The 25,315-nt window shown below is 40.1% G+C and overlaps 1 protein-coding gene and 1 non-coding gene across 3 annotated transcripts in view; both read left to right on the top strand.

Annotated features, from left to right (window-relative positions):
- NR5A2 (nuclear receptor subfamily 5 group A member 2) overlaps positions 1-25,315 on the top strand; it is a 149,562-nt gene that overhangs the window by 20,510 nt on the left and 103,737 nt on the right. For both annotated transcript variants that reach the window (XM_032136513.2, XM_032136512.2), the window contains one exon: positions 137-783. In XM_032136513.2, the coding sequence (XP_031992404.1) occupies positions 137-783 (647 nt within the window). The remainder of the gene's footprint in view (positions 1-136; positions 784-25,315) is intronic.
- On the top strand, positions 6,065-6,169 carry LOC116458130 (U6 spliceosomal RNA). Its single transcript, XR_004245204.1, has one exon. It is a non-coding gene; the product is annotated as a U6 spliceosomal RNA (small nuclear RNA).

Here is a 25,315-nt window from a genome sequence, read left to right as displayed (position 1 = left end):
TTGTGGGCTATTGTAACGAAAACAACCACACACATACCACTTCTTGTCGATTTACATTTCTAAATATCTGAAGAATGCTAATAATTTGCACCTTATTTATACCTTTCCTTCCTTCCCCCCACCCCACCCCCAACAGCTGTAAGGGCCGACCGAATGCGTGGAGGAAGGAATAAGTTTGGGCCAATGTACAAGAGAGACAGGGCCCTGAAGCAACAGAAAAAAGCCCTCATCCGAGCCAATGGACTTAAGCTAGAAGCCATGTCTCAGGTGATCCAAGCTATGCCCTCTGACCTGACCATTTCCTCTGCAATTCAAAACATCCACTCTGCCTCCAAAGGCCTACCTCTGAACCATGCTGCCTTGCCTCCTACAGACTACGACAGAAGTCCCTTTGTAACTTCCCCCATTAGCATGACAATGCCCCCTCACGGCAGCCTGCAAGGTTACCAAACATATGGCCACTTTCCTAGCCGGGCCATCAAGTCTGAGTACCCAGACCCCTATACCAGCTCACCCGAGTCCATAATGGGCTATTCGTATATGGATAGTTACCAGACGAGCTCTCCAGCAAGCATCCCACATCTGATACTGGAACTTTTGAAGTGTGAGCCAGATGAGCCTCAAGTCCAGGCTAAAATCATGGCCTACTTGCAGCAAGAGCAGGCTAACCGAAGCAAGCACGAAAAGCTGAGCACCTTTGGGCTTATGTGCAAAATGGCAGATCAAACTCTCTTCTCCATTGTCGAGTGGGCCAGGAGTAGTATCTTCTTCAGAGAACTTAAGGTATGCCACCAGCTATTACAACTTACAGTACCCCTTTTAAGAGAGACCTGTGTTCCTAATTAATACATTCTTGGTGCTGAAAGTACGTGTTCGTTAATTTTCTACTTTGTATGATTTACAGAGTAGACGTAATTTTATTACCTTGACTTCAGGACTATGGCAGCTTAACTTTACGGGGCTTTGATTTTGTGTAGTTCTTAATTGGGGGGGGATGGCATTTAACATAAAGTATAAGAAACTTGGGCTTTTTTTTTCTAAATAGTAGAATATCTGTATTCCTTTTAATTCAGATGGTTTGTGGCTTAAAACATTTCAAGTCAATGTGAAATAGCGCCTAGTAAACTATTTTTCTTGAAAATTACCAAGTGAAGAGCTATATTATAATGGTGTCATCTTGAAGGTTTCTTTTGAAGGAAAAAATGCCAACATTTAGTAGTGTTTAGACTCTAAGGAATGAAAATGATACGACTGGTTAGTAGTATCAAGTAGGTATTTACTACTGTTTGCCTTGACATTAGGTTGGTAAAGCCTTTGTTTTCGGAGCAGATTCCAATAGGATGTTTACTGTCATTGGATGGGGAATGGGCAAATGGTGAGTGCTAGTTTACTTGGTTTGGGTTGTAGTTCTCATAATCTATGTCTTGTTGATTTTAGTGGACTGGTACATTGTAAACATAGTACTTGTTTGTATAGGGATCTATGTTTAAATTCATAATTATTTTATTTCCTGAAACTTAAGTCTGAATTAATGTGGAAAGTTATTTAGAAGTTTGGAATCTAAGAGGGGCTACCAAAACACATTTGGTAGTCAGTGGTTTCATTCCTATTTTAAAAGTGAGTCTTGAGTTTGATTTCCAAGTATATTTTGTCACAAAATCAATTTCTTCCTTTTGCTGTCACGGGGAGAGATGCAGCTGCTAAATATCTGTGACTTGTGATTACCTAGGACAGGAGATTGATTGTAAAATTTCTGAGAGAAGGAAAATGCAAAGCCAACTTTTAATTTTAAGAGTTGCTGTTAAAAATCGTCTGTGTAAGTAGATGGTCTGGGGAATGTGGAAGCCACAAACAAATGGAAAATAATGCTTTCATAGCAGTCTACATCAAGCACTGTTCTTTGTAAATGGAAGCAAAAAAGTTACCTGAACAGACCTAAATAAGTTGATACGATTCCATCAGCACGCTCTTAAGACTGTGGACACATCCAGCTCTTTATTTCCACGTCCTTTATAGCTACACTTAAAAATGGCTGAACGATATCTCAGGCTGCAAAGGGCAAGCAGAATGCACTGCATTAGCACAATTAGGCCAGATATTTTCCGAGTATGTGTTAGGGTCTGTAACCACTCTATGATAATCAGAACATTTTTCATGATAAAACAAACCACGCAAACACTTTCCTGATATTCTTACATTCAAAACTGTGTCCTTAATAGAACAGGTAAAGTGTTTGAAAATGAAAATTAAAATGATAATTTTAGATACTGTCGAAAGGTTAGGTAATGTAAAAATGAGGAAAACACAGACTTTTTACAATCCAATGAACTTGATCTGAACTCTATCTTCACCGCTTAATAATTATGTCTTCATAGGCAGGTTGTTAGACTCTCTGAGCCTTGGTTTTTCTCATGTGTAACTTGCATATGTGGTGTTTGTGGAGGAGTATCGGGAGCACAGATGTAACAGTACTTATATTGGGGAGGTTTTCAAAGGAAAATGAGAATATGCAGATTAAGCACTCAGTACTGGGAGTCTGGCATATACTACATACTCAATAAAGTGTGGTGCTGTTTTAAATTGATATTATTGGGGCCGGGCGTGGTGGCTCACGCCTGTAATCCCAGCACTTTGGGAGGCCGAGGCGGGCGGATCACCTGAGGTCAGGAGTACGAGACCAGCCTGACCAATATGGAGAAACCCTGTCTCTACTAAAAATACAAAAAAATTAGCCGGGCATGGTGGCACGTGCCTGTAATCCCATCTACTAGGGAGGCTGAGACAGGAGAATCGCTTGAACCTGGGAGGCGGAGGTTGTGGTGAGCCGAGATCTTGCCATTGCACTCCAGCCTGGGTGACAAGAGTGAAACTCCATCTCAAAAATAAATAAATAAATAAATAAATAAATAAATTGATATTATCATTGTTGTTTTATGAAAAATGTGCAGAATCTACACAAGTTTTATATTTAGGATCAAAAACATGCAATTATAGTCTCTTAGTTTAACATTGGTTAAAAACTATTACGTGTTATAGAGTAGTATGATTGTATTATAATTAACAGTTATTAATCAGTACTAATTAAGGACCTAAAATTGGCCAAGTGGTAAGTTGGGTATAAGGTAAATACAATGTTGAATAAAACAAGATGTTTCCTCTCAGAGTTTATAATAAGCCAGTTTCATAAATAATTATTTTAAAAAATAAAGACAGCCGCAGAGAATAAAAATATATTTTACAAATCAACAAGGAAAGAAATAATGCATATTATTTTCATGTAAAAAAGGAAACATTATGAAGTAAATATAGCTAGTGGCTGTAAGGCATCAAGAGGGCTGGGAAAATTTGTTTTTTCCACTATTCCTCTCTTTTGCCTCCTCTGTGGATAAATTTTACAGTGAGCTTCTTTATATAGCATGAGGTTAAATATTTGGCTAAAACATAAATATCTTTGAGAATGGGGCATATAAAAGCATTTTTCAATCAATTATGGTGTTGTTTAATGCGTTTACCAGTCTTTCATAGAATACGAAACATGGAAAAGGGAAAAAAGTACAAACACGAGGGTCATCTGCAAGGGGTGGGAGATATTCTCAGAAGAGAAAGATAATTTTGACCCACTTCACAGTTTGCCTTGGGCTTACGTTGACCAGGAGTGATTCAAGTATTTTTCAGTGAACAAAGAGTAGAATTCAGAAAAACTTAAGGATAGTTTCAGTAGAGAGTTGGGAGGTGACTATTGACATTTGGAAGAAATCCTTTTCCTTTCGTTTATAAATTTACTTTGTCAGAAAGCAAACCAACTCATTTGAAGCCAGGATTGAGACATCTCTAGGGCTGTGGCTTTCAATTTTTTTAATCATGACCCGCAGTAGGAAATGTATTTTACGGCGGGACATAGTGTACCAAACACATCACATGGGCACACACACACAGAGATGCACAAACACACAAACACATACACACAACTAAAACAAAGTTTCACCAGATAGTACATAACCTACAAGCCACACACTCTGATATTTTCTATCTATTCTACTTTAGTCTAATTTATTTTATGTTTTTAAAAAAATTCTGGTCACGACTCACTAAATTGATTTCACGGCCCATTAATGGGGCGTGACCTGCAATTCAGGAAACCTTGCTGCTCTAGAGGAGGTTTCATCGGCCATCCATTGGCGTTGCCTACCTGCTACGATTAAGGATAGTAACTCCGGAAAAAGGTCTCTTCCTCCTGGCATGGCCTATAAGACATCCTTGAAACCCACAGTCTGAGTCCCCACCCTATCTTTCTGTAAAGGTTGTAATTTTAAAATATCATTTGGGAAGATAAATGCTCTTTTTTATTCAATTTGATTTTAATTATTTTTGTAGAGACAGGGGTCTCACTCTGCTGCCCAGGCTAGTCTCAAACTCCTAGGCTCAAGCAATCCTCCTACCTTGGCCTCCTAAAGTGCTGGGATTACAGACAGGAGCCATTGTGCCTGTTTTATTCATTAAATATCTGTCCTTTTCTTGGTAACTTCACAGCAAATTACCTATCAAGTGATATACTTATTGGACAGATTTTTTATACCTCTAAAACCCAAAGATGAAAAATCACATATTTGCTCCTAATTAGGCAATTTTGAAATGACCTCTTGCTCACTCTCTTTTTTTTTTTTTTTGAGACGGAGTCTTGCTCTGTCGCCCAGGCTGGAGTGCAGTGGTGCCATCTCAGTTCACTGCAAGCTCCGCCTCTTGGGTTCACGCCATTCTTCTGCCTCAGCCTCCTGAGTAGCTGGGACCACAGGTGCCCACCACCACGCCTGGCTAATTTTTTGTATTTTTAGTACAGATGGTGTTTCACCGTGTTAGCCAGGATGGTCTTGATCTCCTGACCTTGTGATCCGCCTGCCTCAGCCTCCCAAAGTGCTGGGATTATAGGCATGAGCCACCACACCCGGCCTACCTCTTGCTCACTCTCTCAGGACAAATTACACTCTCTACCACGTAGGAAAAACAGAGAATTTCATTTGTTTACTAGTTAAGGGAACAGAAGGGCCAGGAAATTTGGTAGGTTGTTTTGTTTTTCTATACATCTACAAGGTGCAAAAAAAGGTATTCTGGTTTTCACTCAAAAGATTGGAATGAAAAAGAAGAAATTACAACTCCCTAACTCTCATAGAAACCATAGAATTTCAGAGCTGGAAGATGAAAGGGAAAAGGGCTAGAGGACACATAAGTGAGTTGCTTTGTTTTTTTAACACACTTGTAAAGGACAATTCTGGTCTTCATCCAAAATAATGGCTTGAGAAAGATGAAATTAATACTCTGAAACTTGTAGCTTTTGCAACAGCAGATGTGCATCAAACGATACTCATTGCCTAGAAATCACAAGGTTTTTCAGAGCTAGAAGAGATCACTGAGATCATTTGACCCTGCCTCTTTTTACATATGAAGAAACTGAGGCAGAAGGGAATGTAATCTGCCCAAGATTATCCAGCTACTGAATGGCAGAACTGGGACTGGTAGATTCAGGTTCAAAGAAGCAGTCCTCTTGTACGCATTCCCTCATCCCCCCAGCACACACACACACACACACACACACACACACACACACACACACAGAGACAGTGTAACCTTTGACTCCAAAGAAAACAGTCCTTTGCCAGTGAAGCTAAAGCAAATCTCTAGGTTATCAGAAGCCCATCACTACCATCCAATTACCAAATCACTAATAATCAGTGAGACAGATTTTCCCTGAGTCCAGATGACCCCCTGGGAGTGAATGAGTCACTTTAAAAAGCTACAGTAATTCTTTCAGGCCACTGGGGTATCATTCAGTACAGTGGATTCAGCACTTCTGGGCCTTGAAAGAGTTTCTGAAGCATTCTCTAGTGCCCTACCCTCTGCGGATAGTTTACTCTCCGGGAGAATCTGGTTCAGTGACGGCATATGGGCTGTACTCTGCAGTTAAAGCAGCCAAACATGATTATATCCTGTGCTCTACTAGAAGCTGGGCATGTTCAGTATGGGTTTCTTGTTATGTATGCTTGTCGAGATAGCAGAAAGAGACTGCAGGGCGCTCACTTTGGCAGCATATACAATAAAATTGGAAAGATACAGAGATTAGCATGACCCCCTGCACAAAGATGACACACGCATTCATGAAACTGTCCATAAAAAAAGAGAACACAGGATTGTAACCAGGTGATAGGTGATCGACTAATTATAAAATTTTCTGATCTTTAAACCAAATCTGTTAAGTGGCCTGTGCTCTTGACTGTTTCCTTGTGTTTTTAGAAATTAAGAGCTAATTCGAGACTTTTGTATTCTGCTGAAAGAGCTGTCCTTGTGAGTCAAGAAGATTGGCTTTTTTTTCAGTTATTTTTTTTTCACCTGTGTCTTGAATATCTCACAAATACAAGAGCAGTGAGAAAATAATTCCCACTTTGTTAAACAACTAATGAATCTGGAGGATCTATTTGATCTTCTAATGAGACCAGATGTCTTAAGAGAATTCTGGGAATGGATATATAAGAACTTCCCCTAGAAGAATGATTCTGATACATGTACTTATTAAAAAAAATCTAAATTAATCCTGACTGAAACTCCCAACTAGCATTTCTGTGGAAAATAGGTCTCAGAGACTCGGGGAGTTTGTGCCAAAGGAATTTAGCCATGCTGAAGTTGGTTTTTAAGTACAGCTTTATCTAAAGCGAGGGCACAAGGGGAGGAGCAAACCTTCTTTTTTCTCTAGCCCATTATGGAAGCTATCTGAGCAGTGTTATTTATTTATTTTTAACATTCTAGATCCTTTTTCCTAAATCACAGTTACCTTTCCCAATACAGGCCTATAATCTTAGACTTTATTGAATCTGCCCCAATTTTAAGCTATATTCTTTAGTAACTTTACTTAGTCCTACTTTTTTTTTTAAGATAGGGTCTCCCTCTGTTGCCCAGGCTGGAGTGCAGTGGCATGATCATAGCTCACTGCAGCCTTGACCTTGTGGCCTCAAGCCATCTTCCCACTTTAGCTTCCCAAATAGCTGGGACCACAGGCGCATGCAACCATGCTAGCTAATTTTTTATTTTTTGTGGAGATGGGATCTTGCGATGTTGCCCAGGCTGGTCTGGAACTCCTGGATTCAAGCAATCCTCCCACCTTGGCCTCCCAAAGTGCTGGAATTACAGGCATAACCTGCTGTGCCTGGCAGCCCTACTTTTTTTTTTTTTTTTTTTTTTTTGTGTTGGAGTTTCGCTCTTGTTGCCCAGGCTGGAGTGCAGGGGCGAGATCTCGGCTCACTGCAACCTCCGCCTCCCAGGTTCAAGTGATTCTCCTGCCTCAGCCTCCCGAGTAGCTGGGATTATAGCGCCTGCCACCACGTCTGGCTTATTTTTGTATTTTTTAGTAGAGATGGGATTTCTCCATGTTGGTCAGGCTGGTCTCGAACTCCTGACCTCAGGTGATCCACTCGCCTCAGCATCCCAAAGTTTACAGGCGTGAACCACTGTGCCCGGCCAGCCCTACTTTTCTATGGGAGAGAAAGAGAAACTGAGAGAGAGGATCCTGCTTGGTGTCTACCACATTTACTTGCCATGTAGCTCTCCTTTGCCTTCTCCTGAGAGTTGGGGTCGGGAATCATGGGTCCAACACAGCACTCCTCATTGCCATGTGATGTCACAGAGCAATAGCCACTTTACTTACCTTTGTTTTCACTTCTCTGGATGCAAAGTAGCTAATCTGGGAAGCACAAGGATGACACAAAGAAAACAAACATTAAAGTTTGTTTTCCAGTCAAATTTTTCAATGAAAATTTTCCAATCAAAATTTGATCTCAAGGCACATCAAGCCATCTATTTCCAGTTCTCATACTCATCACAAAGTTGCCAGAATGAAATAAATCGAACCTGCATAGGTTTACAAGGAAATGATAAAACTGGTTTTTCTTCTGCTGAAGGTAGATATGAAAGTGTTCTTTGTGAATTTGGAGAGAATGTTGGAATCAGCAGGTTTGATTCACGGTCTCTAAGGTCTCTTCAGGTGTTAAGCGTCTGCTTTTATATCTTTTTCCAAGCAGACCTGAAACAGAAGGCTTTGGTATGGCTGGTAGTGTTGGGTGAGAATTTGTTATTTCAGCCTTTCTTGCTTATATACGTATATTGCATGTGTCTGTTGTAGACTCAGAAAGCCATTATCTTTCCTCTTGCTTTCTTCTGAGCTTTCTTCTTGCTCACAATTCACTGAAAGAATCAGCTCTTCTCAGCCAATGCCTGTTTGTGCTATGGCCAACTCACTGTGGGGCAGTGGAACATGCCCACTTACTGTGGAGATGTGTATTGTTCTTTACTGGGATATCTTGAAAGTACACCAGTCACCTCAAAACTCCCATGCATTAGTTACTTCTACTAAGATAAAATTTACTCTCCCTAAAATTTACTGTTTTTAATGTACAAATAATAAAACAGCTCTTTCACACTTTAAAATTCTCTTGTGTCCCTTTGTAATAAACTCCTCTCCCCACCCCAGTCCCTGCCAGTCCTGATCTGTTATTGTTCTTACAGTTTTTTTTGTTACTTTTAAAAAGAAGTAAATTTGCTTTATTCGTTGAGTATACATTTACAAACTGTAAACTCAGTTTAAGCTCCCTGAAACTTATGGTTTCAGCATAGTTGAGCACTAATAGTTTCCATGGAAACATATCCTCCATGGGGTGCTGGGATATTTGGTAAGAGAGTAGTGATGATCATAACTTCACACTGGGTCTGCTTGTTCACATGTTTTATGAGCTTCCTGTTCGTATTAACCTGTATGTTATCTACTGGAACCATGGGGAGAACATGAGAATAGCGAGGCACACCCAAGAAATCCATGTTTAACTAGCTTGGCCATCGTCAGGTGTCTGAATCTGAACAGTGAGAGTAGGACCACACTGCTACTGCATACCTGACTGCCTCATTCTGTGCCCCTCCAGTTCGATACAGCCTGGTTTTGCAAACTGAGGCTTAAGCCTCGGCAGCCAAGAGCAAGCCCTTGTTCCTGTTCTGATGAGGATGTACTGAATTATTTTGTATTCAGTTTCCTACGATGACCTTCTCTAATTACACAAAGGAAAACATAATGAATTTACATATCTTCGGGTCAATTTATGAAAAATCATTCTCTTCAGTGATACGAGTCCTTTAAGACCTGTTGGAAAATGGTACAGACGTGAGCATTTTCCTTGCTCTGCTCAAGGTCATATGGTAAAGGAGAAGAGAAGTAACTTTTCTTGGGTACCCACTAAGCACCTACTCTAGTGCTAGGTGCTTGCAGGCCATTTTCTGGTTTGATCTTTAGGACAGTCCAGTGATGTAAGCAGTGTATGGTCATTTGGTCAGAGTGGGAGTAAGAGGCCATCGCTCTCGTATAACATGTTCTCTGTAGAGGATAGGTCTGTCAGTCATAATGACTCAGAGAGATGTCAAGTTAATTGATTAGTAAAAGTTTGCTAAATCAATTTTTTTTTTTTTTTTTGGGACAGGCGACTCTGTCGCCCAGGCTGGAGTGCAGTGGCACAATCTTGGCTCACGGCAACCTCCGCCTCCTGCATTCAAGTAATTCGCCTTCCTCAGCCTCCTGAGTAGCTGGGATTACAGGCACGCACGACAACACCTATCTAATTTTTGTATTTTTAGTAGAGATGGGGTTTCGCCATGTTGGCCAGGTTGGTCTCGAAACTCCTGACCTCAGGGTGATCTGCCTGCCTCAGCCTCCCAAAGTGCTGGGATTATGGGCATGAGCCAGTGCGCCTGGCCGTAATTGTACTTTTTTTTTTCCTTTTTCCTTTTCTTGAGACAGAGTTTCACTCTTGTTGCCTGGGCTGGGGTGCAATGGCACAATCTCAGCTCACTGCAACCTCCGCCTCCTGGGTTCCAGCAATTCTCCTGCCTCAGCCTCCCGAGTAGCTGGGATTACAGGCATGCGCCACCATGCCCAGCTAATTTTTGTATTATTAGTAGAAACGAGGTTTCACCCAGTCAGCCAGGCTGGTCTCAAACTCCTGACCTCAGATGATCCACCCGCCTTGGCCTCCCAAAGTGCTGGGATTACAGATGTGAGCCACCATCCTCAGCCAAATTGTACTTTCAGTAAAGTACTTTACTGTTTACAAAGAACTTCCATATACATTTTTTTGGTCCTGGTCTCTGTCTTTCATTTTGGGAGCATGGATGTAACTGGCCTTTCATCAATGGTTCAGTAGTGTTGTTTTTTAAAGCCTACAACGGAACCATCTCCTATGAATTGACTATCACCTGTCTAAATGCCCTGTTTACAGCATGTTTTACCTGCAAAAGCAGGATATTTAAAGTACTTTATAATTGATAATTGCCATTATCAATATGCTCACCTCTTTACCATATTCCAACAGGTCTTAAAGGACTTGTATTATTTTTTACTGAAGAGAGTGGTTTTTCGTAAGTTTACCCAAACATACATACATTTGTTATGTTGGTTTTTTGTTTTTTTGTTTTTGTGTTTGTTTTTGAGACAGAGTCTCACTCTGTAAGCCTGAGCCCCCGGCTCCCTGTCTGCACACTGTCATACAAAGTCACAGAATGGGTTAAACACACACACACACACACACACACACACACACACACACACACACACAGAAAACATGACTCATATGTGACATCCCTCAACACACTTTTGAAGGACTTTGCCCTCTGAACCTATAAGGTAAAATAGATCTTTTTTATTTTCCAGGATAAATAAAGAATGATTTTGCTCTGACTTATTCTTCTACAGCTTGGGAAGTAGATCATACAAATCTTTGAGAGTTCAACATCCATTTGCAGAATGGCTCCATGGAAATTGGCCATTGAAACTATTCTTCACGTTAAAGACATTAAGCTCTAACCCAAGGAAACCACCCACAGCCAAGAACAACAAAAATGACATAAACCACGTCACCTAACCCAGCAGCTAGGTATTTCTTCAATATCTGATACTTAAAACTTAACTCCCCTCTACACCTGTGTCCTCTCCATACAGTAGGCTAAAATCAGGCAGCCAGTGGCATGGGTGCCCTGGCTGGCTCCATGGGGGACACTAACCTTGCACATCATTTTCTTTATCTTCTCCTCTCTCCTCCTTGTCCACTTTGCTTCTGTCCCAATTCACTTTTTCCTTTCTTACTTAATTAACTTTTTTCCCTTTCCTTCTTATATCTCGGGAAGCACCCTTAGGCATTAGCTTGTCCTCAGCTGCATCTTCATTTACCCTTCAGGTGAAATGTGGTTGAGCAAGGAAGGCAACTCATTCCCTACAAGTCTGAGAATGGGTGGAGCAGGCCAGAGAAATGGTTAACTAGACCCCAGAGATGGGCTGCAGTTAATGATAATAGGATTTCTATCTGTCCTTCCACTGTGCCAAGTGACTTCCACACAGTGGCATTTTCCAAGGGTGAGTGCAGAGGGAGTAGCTGCTCAGCTTGGATGGGTATGGGCAGGAGAGGTTACTGAGGCTACAGGCTTAGCAAGGTGAGTATGCACGGATCCCACGATGTCAATGCAAAAGCAATCTGAAAATCCCTGCTTTTCAAGTATGTGTAAGGGTTTCTGTCCATGACAAGGCTGTTCTGCTTCAGTCTTTTAACCACGTCCCCACACAGTGCCACAGATGGTCACTAGTGTCTTCCTCACCTTTAACTTCCTCCTTGGAAATAATTTTCACATGCTATGTTCTTGACCTACCAGGACAAATTCTATGAATTCTTCACGTATTGTGTCCTGGGAAGGAATAGCCAAAAGCTTTGACAAGAATAAGTCTGGGCCGGGTGCGATGGCTCATGCCTGTAATCCCAACACTTTGGGAGGCCGAGGCAGGTGGATCATGAGGTCAGGAGTTCGAGACCATCCTGGCCAAGATGGTGAAACCCCATCTCTACTAAAAAAAAAAAAAAAAAAAAAAATTAGCCTGGCATGGCGGCGGGCACCTGTAATCCCAGCTACTTGGGAGGCTGAGGCAGGAGAATTGGTTGAACCTGGGAGGCGGAAGTTGCAGTGAGCCAAGATTGCACCACTGTGCTCTAGCCTGGCCAACAGAGCAAAACTCCATCTCAAAAAAAAAAAAAAATAATAAGTCTGAAGTACCCAGGACTTGTTGAAATGCTGCCTGATCATTTCTCTGAGAAAACTAACAGAAAACCACATTATTTTGAATATTTGGAAATGTCAATGTCACTCAGAGTGTACAACATTTGGGATTAACTTTTTTTTTTTTTTTTTGGAGACAAGAGTTTTGCTCTTGTTGCCCAGGCTGGAGTGTAATGGTGCGATCTTGGCTCACTGCAACCTCTGCCTCCTGGGTTCAAGCGATTCTCCTGCTTCAGCCTCCAAAGTAGCTGGAATTACAGGCATGTACCACCATGCCTGGCTAATTTTGTATTTTTAGTAGAGACAAGGTTTCTCCATATTGGTCAGGCTGGTCTTGAACTCCCGACCTCAGGTAATCCACCCACCTCTGCCTCCCAAAGTGCTGGGATTACAGGCGTGAGCCACTGCGCCCGACCCGAGATTAACTTTACAACCAAACTTGATCCAACTTCTAATTCTGTAAGAATACCATTTCTTTACATGACAGATGGAATAATTGGCCAATAGGTCTAAAATCTGTCCTTTATTGTGCAATAAGAGCCTCACAAAGGTGGAATGCAACCTGAGATCTTAAGGTCCTGGTCTCTGTCTTTCATTTTTGGGAGCACGGATGTAACTGGCCTTTCATCAATGGTTTAGTAGTGTTCGTTATTAAATTCTATAACAGAACCATCTCCTATGAATTGACTGTCACATGTCTAAATGCCCTGTTTATAGCATGTTTTACCTGAGAGAGCAGGATAATTACTTCAATTAAATTAAAATCATATTTTTATGGGAATGACCTGTGGTAGACACTGGATACATGTTGAATTAATGTGCTCAAGACTTAAAGGATGGATACAGATTTCTCAATGGTAAAGGCAATATGTAGACATCTTTGCTTTACTTTTAAGCGACATTCCATAGATATTGTCAATAACCTGAAAATTCTCAGAATAATGTTTTAAATGACTTCTTAATTAGTGTTCCTTATTTTCATATAGGCACACTCATGTTCATTTGCTAAAAACAATTACCTGCATGCACAAGTTTGGGGTCCCAAATAATTCTCCCTGGCAGATTGTGTGTGTGTGTGTGTGTGTGTGTGTGTGTGTATCTGTGTCTGTGTTTATCACAGTGTTTTGAGTGCATATCCTGTTTTCACACACATTCTCTGAAATGTTGGCTCATTCTGAGGGCTGTTGTTTCATTTTGATCACTGTATCCTGTGGACTCTGAAACTGCTACAAATGCTTCTTTACCACGCATCTTATCATCACAGTTGTGTGCCTTTTTGATCTAAAGTTGTGATGAATAAGAGGCTTTACATGTTGCCTAATTTTTAAAAAACTTACTAAATATTACATTTCCCCTTATAAAATAATGATATAGATTAGTGTTTGTGCAGAAGTGTTGGCAACAGAATTCTTCAAAAGTTTTCCTTTGGGTGATGAAAAGCTGTTATATTATTTTGACTAGCTAATCAAACGTAATTGGGGAGCTTGAAGTGCCTTAGATTTTCCTTGTACCGTTATCAAAGCAGGAAATGTAACTCGTGGAGCTGATGAAAGGCATCTCTCATGGTATTCTTTCAATTATAGATCTTACAGAGCAAATGAAAGAAAAGCTCTACTGCTAAAAACTCAGAGGCTTGAAATGCCCCTTAATGTTAACTGCTGTATTAGCTAGTTAACACATTATTATGTACTTTAATTGATTCTTGCTCCAGCTTTGGAGAAAAAAATTATGGATCTGTTTGGCACGTAAATTAAGGTGGGGGGAAGACACCTGAGTGCAGTAACAGCAATATTGCTATTAACACTTGGTTCAAGTAACATCAGATATCTGCAGTGTAAACAATGGCCCTGGTTCACTTTTGCATTTTTTTTTTTTTTTTTTTTTTTTTTTTTGAGATGGAGTCTCGTTCTGTCACCCAGGCTGGAATGCAGTGTCGCGATCTCGGCTCACTGCAACCCTGGCCTCCCAGATTCAAGCATTTCTCCTGCCTCAGCCTCCTGAGTGTGCCACCATGCTCAGCTAATTTTTGTTTTTTTAGTGGAGATGGTGTTTCACCATGTTGGTTAGGCTGGTCTCGAGCTCCTGACCTCATGATCCGCCTTCCTCGGCCTCCCAAAGTGCTGGGATTACAGATGTGAGCCACTGCACCCAGCCTAACTTTGGTATTTTTAGTAGAGACGGGGTTTCACCATGTTGGTCAGGCTGGTCTCGAACTCCTGACCTCGTGATCCACCCACGTTGGCCTCACGAAGTGCTGTAATTACAGGTGTGAGCCACTGTGCCTGGCCTAAAAGCATTAATATGTTGCACTCATCTGTTGGTATTCCTGCTGATGAGTGTTATTGAAGGAGTTTTATTTGACCATTGAGAATTGCTTTTATGATTTTATCAATGAAGTGTTATAATCTAGTAAACATAACTTCATTTCAGTCATATTTAGAAGGGTCCAACTGAGATTTTTAGCTTTTGAAAGGATCAAACCACATTACACCTGCATTTTACTGGGGTGTAGTATTTTTCTTTATTGTTGAATCACACTCTCAAAGCTGCCCCTAACACATTTCAGCCATAAATGGGTAGTCCTGACCTAGGATCAGGCCAGATTCAAATTTTATTCACATATTCATTTATTCACTCACACATTCATCAAACATTTATCAAGTTTGTACTGTGTGTCAATCCCTATGCTAAATTGCTGGAGACATGACAGAAGCAAGTGCTGTAATCCCAGCACTTTGGGAGGCCGAGGCAGGAGGATCACCTGAGGTCAGGAGTTCAAGACCAGCCTGGCCAACATGGCAAAACCCCGTCTCTACTAAAAATACAAAAAGTAGCTGGGTATGGTGGCTCATGCCTGTAATCCCAGCAACTCAGGAGTCTGAGGCAGGAGAATTGCTTGAACCTGGGAGGTGGAGGTTACAGTGAGCCAAGATCACACCATCGCACTCCAGCCTGGGCGACAGAGTGAGACTCCATCTCAAAAAAAAAAAAAAAAGACGAGAGCCATCTTCACTTTACAAGTTAAGTCTCCACGGTAGTTTTCTCAATTAAAGTAGAACCCCTCCTGACATTGATGCGGCACTAAACACAATGGCAAACTCTGACCCTGAAATCTTGTGCAAGTACTTGGTTATGACAGCACACTAATAACCCCAGCTATGTTTATGCCAATGTTTAAGATTATGTTTGAACTGGAAGGGACAACTTAATTCCCATAGACAACAAGGTGGGAGTAAGGGAGGGTTCAGGGAGGCATCACTAGGAGAGAACAGCTCGTGTAAAAATACAGAGGCATTGACATTGCACTTCTTGGAAACTTCAAGTAATTCCTGTGGCTGGAAGGACAAGGATAGGGAAGGGGCAAGGGGTAAAGCTGGACAGGTGAGCAGGTCATTTATACATACGGTTCTAATATGGATTTTATTCAAGGCAAAGGGGAGCCACTGGAAAAACTTAAGCATCAGGGTCCAGAAGGATTGAAAGTGTACCAGGGGCATATGCCCACCACATAATGTCATGATTTCGGTCCTGGTGTAGGATTTCCCTTAATTGCCAGCATTTAGCTTAAAGTGCATTTCAATATTGTTTTGTTTTAATTTACTATCTTAACTTGTACTAAAGGAGTTGATATCTTTTATGTGCTTAGTTATTTTTGTTATTGTCTCCAACAGACCTTTTTCCTCTAGGTAAATTTTGGTGATTGATGACATGTATGTATTTGAGGTCCTGGTCCTTGTTTCATATTTAATTTTAAAAAATGTAATGTTTTAAAAATTATTTATTTATTGTAGATATGGGGCCTAGCTATGTTGCCCAGGCTGGTCTCAAACTCCTAGGCTCAAGCAATTCTTCTGCCTCAGCCTCCCAAAGTGTTGGGGTTACAGGCTTGATCCACCATGCCCAGGCTTCAGATTTCTTCAGTATAACATTCTTTTTGACTAGAAAGTTTTCTTTTTCTTTTTTAATTTTAATTTTTATTTATTGTTTTGAGACAGAGTCTCACTGTCACTCAGGCTGGAGTGCAGTGGTGTGATCTTGGCTCACTGCAACCTCTGCCTGGGTTCAAGAGATTCTCCAGCCTCAGCTTCCTGAGAAGCTGGGACTACAGGTGTGCACCACCACGCCCAGTTAACTTTTGTATTTTCAGTAGAGGCAGGGTTTCACCATATTAGCCAGGCTGGTCTCTAACTCCTGACCTCAGGTGATCCACCACTCGGCCTCCCAAAATGTTGGGATTACAGGCGTGAGCCACCATGCCCAGCCAAGTTTTTCTTTTTAACCTTGAACTGATTTATTGCTGATTATTTCATAGTTATTATTTTAATGACACCAAATAATCCTTCCAGTATATGCACACATTGAGGGGGCAGTCTAGCCCAGTGTGCCTAAAGTGATTCCACACTAGCTTTTTAAAATTATGTATTCCCAAGTTCCACCCCAGACCTGATGAATTGCTCATCCATTCATATATTTATTAATTCAACATACATTAATTAAGTATCCAGTATGTGTCAAGCCCTGTTCTAGAAGTGGGAAGAAACAAGTGAGGAGGGAGGGAGCAGTTAGAGGGGTTCAGAGAAGACCAATGTGAAGAGCTGACATTTCAGCTGAAATCCAAATAACAAGAAAGAATACAGCCTTGATAAATCTGGACACACAGCACTACAGGCACAGGAATAGCATATGCAAAAATCCTGAGGTAGAAGCTAGCTTAATATTTTCAAGAAAATAAAGGAAGGTCACTACCTAAAAAATCAATGATTGTGGGGGAAATAGGGCTCTTGAAAACGTCAAACAGTTTGACAAGGTCCAGCTCCTGGTGGGCTTGGATTTTATTGTTTGGAATAGGAAGCCATAGGAGGATTTTAAGCAATGGAGTGATTTCATCGAATTCTCAGTAGAAAAACTATTGCACTGGCTGCAGATGGGAAAAAAGTTGAAGGGAAGCAAGAGAGTATACAGGAGGTCCATCACCCCAGGGGAGAGATGGAGAGATGGTGGCTTAGATCAGGGCATGAGAATGGAGATGGGGGAGAAGTTGATGGACCCAGGATATATGTTGAGGTAAAGCTGATAGAATTTGCCAAAAGGACTTTGAGAGAAGATGAGGCAGGCAGGACTCAGGTTTTTGGCTTAAGCCTTTGGGAGCCATTTGTGGAGAAGGGGAACCAGACCATCTAGGGGAAAATCCTGCACATGTTCCAAAACTTCCCTAAACAGATAGATCCAGGTGCCAGAGCCAGTTCTCAGATGTCACCTTTGGGAACTATTCATTTATTCTAATCCTTATTTTTATTCAAGAAGGCACAGCTAGACTTCTCCACGCAGATATAAATTCAAGCTCTTCCCAAAGATTTCTCAGGGGTGGGGATCCTCTATACGTTCCCTGCCATCTATTTGATTAATTATTATTATTATTATTATTATTATTTTTGAGAGAGAGTCTCACTCTGTCACCTAGGCTGGAGTGCAATGGCACGATCTCGGCTCACCGCAACCTCTGCCTCCCAGGGTCAAGTGATCCTCCTGCCCCAGCCTCCTGAGTAGCAGGAAGTACAGGCGCCCACCACCATGCCCAGCTAATTTTTGTATTTTTAGTAGAGACAGGGTTTCACCATGTTGGTCAGGCTGGTCTCAAACTTCTGACCTCCAGTGATCTGCCTGCCTCGGCCTCGGGATTACAGGCATGAGCCACCACGCCTGGTCCCTGCCTTCTATTTTAAAGTTTGGCAGTAGTCAAGACATTCTTTTATGTACAACTTAAATCCTTCCTTCTGCACCACGTATCATTCCCTGTGGACCTGTCAATAGAGATGGGACACGTGGCTACCCCTTGCTTCATCATAACCCTTTACATGATGACTTGCTGAATTGCAGCTATGTGAAAACCTAAAAAATTTAGACATTAGGGAATCTAAATTTCTTTCAGTAGTTAAGACAGAGGGTATAACTAAGACTGATCACCTATCTATGCAGCCATAAAAAAGAACGAGATCATGTCTTTTGCAGGAACATGGGTGGGGCTGGAGGCCATTATCCTTAGCAAACGAATGCAGGAACAGAAAACCAAATACTGCATATTCTCGCTTATAAGTGGGAGCTGGCTGAGTGCGGTGGCTCACGCCTGTAATCCCACCACTTTGGGAGGCCGAGGTGGGGAGATCACTTGAGGTCGGGAGTTAGAGACCAGCCTAACCAACATGGAGAAACCCCGTCTCTACTAAAAATACAAAATTAGCCTGGCGGGGTGGTGGGTGCTTGTAATCTCAGCTACTCGGGAGGGTGAGACAGGACAATTGCTTGAACCTGGGAGGTGGAGGTTGCAGTGAGCCGTGATCGTGCCATTGCACTCCAGCCTGGGCAACAACAGTGAAACTCTGTCTCAAAAAAAAAGTGGGAGCTAAATGATGAGAACTCACAAACACAAAGAAGGGAACAACAGATACGGGTCTGCTTGGGGCTGGAGGGTGGGAGGAGGGAGACAGCAGAAAATATAACTACCGGGTGCTGGACTTAATACCTGGGTGATAAAATAATCTGTACAACAGACCCCCATGACAAGAGTTCACCTAGGTAACAAACCTTCACATGTACCCCCGAACCTAAAATAAATGTTTAAAAACACACAAAAAAGACTAAGCACCTATGCAGACACCAGTGTGCAAATTCAGTTGGCTACGTATGCAGAGAAATAATGGCTGAGAACATTTAGTGCTTCCTCCCTTGAAGTTCCTGATTCTGAGGCTGGCTCTGAGCTCAGGAAACTTTGGACTCCTTGTATTTAAAGTGTGAAATATTACCTTTAAAGGTATTTTTCCTCTTCAATATGAAACCTATAGATGAATTTCATCCGATGTTTGCATCAGTGCCTTGGCATAGACCCAATTTGTTTTCCTCTGTTGTCCTTTTTATGAGGGTAAAGTTGCTACTTATTTTACATATTTTTGTAAGCTTTATCTTCAATTCTTTAGTGATCTTTGTTGCTTTTTAAAGAACTCTTTCAACTTTCTTTTCTATAGTAGCACACGAATCCAAGCTATAGTCTTTCCAAGGCTTCTCTCCTCCTGGGGCAGAGCAGTGTCAGGGTTTGGATTAGAAAACAAATCCAGGGATTTATCTGCAAAATTACAGATGAGCATAAATATGTCATACATATCAGAATCAATAACCCTGCTAATAGCAATGAGTGTTTCATCTATTATAATTCTTCAGTCTCCCAATATTCCAACAGGACTTAGTTTCCCACTACTTCGAACCTTACTTAATTTACTTCTAGTCATTTGAAAAAAAAAAATTGATAATATTTTGTCTGATATCTTTGAAGTTGAAAAGGCTTCTTGCCAGTTTACTTATTAGCCCAAGTCAGTGGTCCCTTGCAGCAGAGATTAATCCCAGCTTTGTGGACCCTAAATTTTATACAATTTAGGAAGCTCTCAGTGAAAAAGACCACAAAAATCTCTTTTGCACATTTTACAAAAACATTAGACCTCGAGCATACACATTGCTTGAGTCCCTCAAAAAGCCATGGAATTTTCTGTGCAAGTAAAGGCTGCCGAAGCTGAAGCTCATTAGTTTCAGGTAAATCTGCTCCCGATTTGCAGTTCTGCTAAGGTATTTCTTGTGTAGAGTATCATTTGGGCTAGGAGGAGGTAGAAATAAAGATAGAAATCTACACAGATGATGATATTTTAAAATTTGATAAAATAGAATTTAAGTCTATATTACCCAAACTGACTGAAAATAAATATTAACCCCAGACATCTGTAGTGAGTTTTTCTTTCTAAAAATAATTTCTCATTGACCCAGGGACTATCAAGAAAGTCATGCTTGGAGAGTAAAGAAGTAATTTTTCTCTGAGCTAAGCTCAGCATTTATAGCCTCATTAGACACTCCGTGGTTATTCAGTCTTAAGCATTCCACCTTCTCCTAAGCTCACCTAGACTAGCTGATACCAGGCATAGTCCCATTAGTTCAATTTCACTCTCCTTACCCTGAGAAATTTCTAATATGTATATGAAACAAATTTAAATGGAAAATGCTGTAAGTTCTCTTTCAGTTCTGATGAAGAATTTATAAACAATTCATATTCTTTTTTTTTTTTTTTTTCTTTTGAGATGGAGTTTTGCTCTTGTCACCCAGGCTGGAGTGCAATGGCACGATCTCGGCTCACTGCAACCTCCGCCTCCTGAGTTCAAGCAATTCTCCGGCCTCAGCCTCCCGAGTAGCATGGATTATAGGCATGTGCCACCATGCTTGGCTAATTTTTGTATTTTTAGTAGAGACGGGGTTTCACCATATTGGTCAGGCTGGTCTCAAACTTCAAATGATCCACCCACCTCAGCCTCCCAAAGTGCTGGGATTACAGGCATGAGCCACCACACTTGGCCAAACAATTCATATTCTACAATAGCAATAGTATTGCATATAGATACAAGTTTTACTATTATCTAATTAGGAAGGTGTGGGGTTTCCTATGGTAAGATTATAAAGTATGTCATAAAGGTTTTGGAGGTCCTCATACTGCAGTAATTTAATTTTTCTATTTGTAAAAGAAATCACATTAAAAACTACTAAATTATCTTACATTTCCTATTTGATTTTATTTACCCAGTCTTGCCCTTCATGCCAAAGTAAAAAGATTAGAATTCTTAAGTGACTAATTAAGAGGAACATTGGAAAACATAATCTCTAATTATGTCTCAATATTACACGTGTCCATGAATAGTTATCTCTAAGATGAACTCTAGTTGGCTTTAAAATGGGATGTTAGAGATATTTTTATGAAAAATTTGCTCTCCAGAGCTCTAAGTTCAATATAAATTTAGAAGGCTAAGGGAAAGTTTTTTTTTTTTTAAGTAGTCTTTATTCACTTCTAATTTTGCCCGAAAAATAAAGTGACATTCTTAAGTACTTTTCATTTGTGAGGTAGTTTGACCGATATAAATTGTACAGGGTAGTAGTTTTGTACACAGTTGGTTTTAGGTAATTTTTCCCAGGCATCTACTTTCCTGTTCATAATAAGCTGTCAGTATATGTTAGTTAAATGAATGGATGGCAGAGCCCCTTTGTGCATTTGCTGTGGGCTTCGGCTTTCTCAGTCTTTTGGTTTGAGGAATAGTTAAGGCACACAGAAAGGTAGCCTAGCAAATCTTATGAGCCAGTCATATTTTGGAGTGTCTGATGATTTTTTTTTTTTATTGTACTTTAAGTTTCAGGGTACATGTGCACAATGTGCAGGTTTGTTACATATGTATCCATGTGCCATGTTGGTGTGCTGCACCCATTAACTCGTCATTTAGCATTAGGTGTATCTGATGACTTTTATTTTTAAATCATCTACAAGTCAAGCATATATATTTTAAATGAAATGATCAGCCAGGTGCCATGGCTCACACCTGTAATCCCAGCACTTTGGGATGCCAAATCAGGAGGATCACTTGAGCCTAAGACAAGGAGTTTTAGCATAGTGACCCTGTCTCTACCAAAAATTTAAAAATTAGCCAGATGTAGTTGCACGCATCTGAGGTTTTAGTTACTTGGGAGGCTGAGGCAGGATGATTGCTTGAGCTGAGGAGGTCCAGGCTACAGTAAGCCGAGATTGCACCACTGCACTCCAGTCTAGGTGACAGAGTGAGACTCTGTCTCAAAAATAAATAAATAACTCACTGTTCCTGCATAATAACATTTAATCAAAAATCTGTTCCAACCCCCCAGCCCCGCCCACCCACCCCAAATATATACACAAACCTGATTTAGAGCTGGTTTAAGTGGCTGGCTTTTGCTCTGTGGCAACGTGCCACACCTGTGTATGTACCTGAGCAGTTAGGATACATAGCAGAATTTCAGTTTATGTGTGCAGGCTCTCAGATAAAAGGGAGAATTCTGGAAGAATCTGTAGGGAATACTAGAAACATGTTGGCAATACTTTATAAGAGAGAGTAAAAATGAATTTATCTTTTGAAATGGGAGCAAAACTACCTATTTTTCCAGATATATATGTCTTTTTACAAGACGTCCTTTTTAGAGCAATTGACTTCTTTGGTTTGAAATTATTTACCCAGATGGCTGCCTAACGAGAATTTGAGATTAGGTCAAATCATTTGTAGGACTAATTTGATTAATGTTCTTTGATTTCTAAATCAAATGTACCAGACCAAACACTTTCAGAGAGAGGAATTAATATCCACAAAATATTATTTCATATGCTTTTGCTCTGGGTTTTTCCACAGTTTTCAGCCTTGTCTCATTTCACCTTACGAGGTAGAGAAAAATAGCTAACACATCAATAATTAGTTTAGACCTGAAAACACTCTGCTGCACAGATGTAATGTTTCACAATGGTTTCTGAGCTAAGAGGTGTTTATGTAGCATCAACTTTATTGAAACAAAACCCTAGGTAAAAACACATTGAAATGGCACTTAAAACAACAACAGTGCCCAAAATCTGTTGTTTCATTACACTTGAGTATAAGGCAAATCTAGAAGTTAAATTGTCCCATATTGAGAATGACTGAATAAATGTTTACATAATTGCTCCCACTTTTGCTGAATCTTTTGATTTGATCAGGTTTAGAGCAGAGGAGTAAAAAATACATTTATTAAAAGAGAGCTTTTGAGATTGAATGCTCTAATTAACTGCTAATTATTTCTCTAACTAGGCTATTTTAGATTAAAAACCTAATTGTCTCAATTCTAGTGGATTTTGAGGTTGTGATGAAGAGCAGAGCCGATATTTGGTGTGACCACAGGATCCAGCACTGCCTGTGTTACTCAGTATTTCTCTGCTCAGAGACAGAACGAATTATATTATTTAGCAGATTTTTTTTTCTGAAAGTCTTAACAATCGATCAGTTTTAAAATAGATGCACACAAACTACCTTGAGCTTTACTTTCTGATGAAAACAATCCATACTATGTGATAAAGAGCATGTTAGATATGGAATGCTGGTTCAAACTGACAAAATATGCACTTTTGTTGTCTTAGATCGAGTGAGGAAATTGATTCATGTTTGGTATGACTATCTTCACAAGGAATTGCTTATAAAGGGGTAGGGCCTAACTCATTTATATTAATTGAGGTAAAGGAATACCACGAGTAAATCTAGGAAAATTAATTTTTCTGTTTTTGGGTGTTTCTAATACTGGGAAACTCTATTGGTTTCAAAGGGAACTCCTAGGTGGGACCATTTTTAGAGAACTTGTATTCCAGCAAGCAATCTTTTATGGAGCAAACGAAACATTTTTAACTATTATATATTCTAACCGTATTATATAGCAATCAGATAAATTTAAAGTTAGAATCTGTTGATTAATAAATTCATGGTGGGTTGGCTATAATAGCAATTTTGCTTCAGTATCTAAGACAAAATTTGAATGATTTGAGAATGCATGATTTACCTCATAATGTGACACCCTTTTAATCAAAACACCTGAAGGCCAAATAATTAGATCTTGTATAAAACTTGGAAAGAAAACACAGTTGTATACCCCTACCCACCATTGAAATCTGTTTTTAGTTAATAAGGAAGTGGGAGTAAAATATTTGAGTGAGCCTATATATAGGCTCTCATGTATTAAAAGAAAAGCTATTTACAACTGATTTGTTGCTAAATAAAATCTTGGATGAACACTTTTAATTACTAAAAAGGTAAGGTTACAATAAACACAGGAAATATAAATGAATAAAGTGTGCACAGAGTCATGCTGCTTTCAGGACTATAAATAGCACCTCCATCTCTGCTACTATTATTAGCAAGTATGAACAAAAGAAGATGTCCAGAAATAGAAAGAGGAAGAGCATCTCCATGAGCCTTGTATTCCATGGCATAGGAAATGTTTCTAGCAAGCCCATGAATTTAGAGGGTTAATTGATTTTTAGAAAGGACATTTCCATGCTGTCAATTTGCCAAGGAAATTCTTTTACCAGCATGTTTGTAAAATTGGCAGGCTGATGTTTCCTCTAGGTGACACAAGATGTGATGAAGAATTTTATCTCTACTTCCTTACGAAAATCAGCATTGATTGCTTGCCTTTTTGTTAACTTATTTGGTTACTATTAGTTTGCATCTACAGAGGATCAGTTAACATAGTTGAAACTGGAAGAACTAGTGCATCGTGAACAGCCCTGAACCAAAAGTCAGGTTTCAGTTTCACCTGAGCCACTAATGTGCTCTATGACTTTGGCCAAAGCGTTTACATATATATATATATATATATATTCCCCTTTCTATATATATATATATACACACACACACACACACACACACATACCGCTGTCCCTTGGTATCTGTGGGGGATTGGTTCCAGGACCTTCCACAGATATTAACATCTGAGAATATTCAAGTCTCTGGTATAAAAATGGCACAGTATTTACATATAACCTCCCATGTACTTTAAATCATCTTAAAATTATAATACCTAAGAGAGTGTAAGTAGTTGTTACACTGTATTGTTTAGGGAATAATGACAAAAAAGTCTGTACATGTTTAGTACAGACACAATTTTTTTTCTCCAAATACTTTTGATCCATGGTTGAATCCATGGATGTAGAAGATACAGGATCACAGATATGTAGGCCCCACTGAAACACACACACACACACCCACCACACACACACATATACACACACATCTTCTCTGAGCCACAGTTTCTTGATTAATTAATATAGCAAACATATATGGAGCGCCTCAATATGCCAGGCACATTGCTAAGCAGCAGGGATACGAAGTCAGTTAAGATACCCAGTCCTTGCTCACTAGCCTGGCACTGCTGGGAGACAGACTTTTGAACTTGTAATTAGAATTGACAATGGGTGTATAACAGAGACGATAGCTGTTATAAGAACACAGGGCAGAGCTTTTCTGTCTGTGGAGGGGGCACCAGGGAAAACTTTGCAGAGATGGTGCCATTTGAATCAACTCAATCTTAAAGAATTCCTCTTGACTTTTTCTTCAGGACTGATTTGGATGAAAATGGCTATACTTGGTCCTCGTGAGGAATCAGTGATGTAATAAAAGTATGCTAAAAAGCATAAAAAACAATATAGTCTATTAGTAATGAAATGATTCATGGGCATGAATATTACAGATCTAGTTCTAATTTTTGATTACCTGTTTATTAATGTTTTTTTCCTTTTTGATAACTAATTATGAGTGCAGTTATTTGAGAACTGATTATAAGACTGTAGTTAAAA

Source organism: Hylobates moloch, unplaced genomic scaffold, assembly GCF_009828535.3.
Source record: "Hylobates moloch isolate HMO894 unplaced genomic scaffold, HMol_V3 SCAFFOLD_18, whole genome shotgun sequence".
NCBI lineage: Eukaryota > Metazoa > Chordata > Mammalia > Primates > Hylobatidae > Hylobates > Hylobates moloch.
Note: the sequence above shows the minus strand (reverse complement) of the source record. Positions and strands in the feature narration are given on the sequence as shown.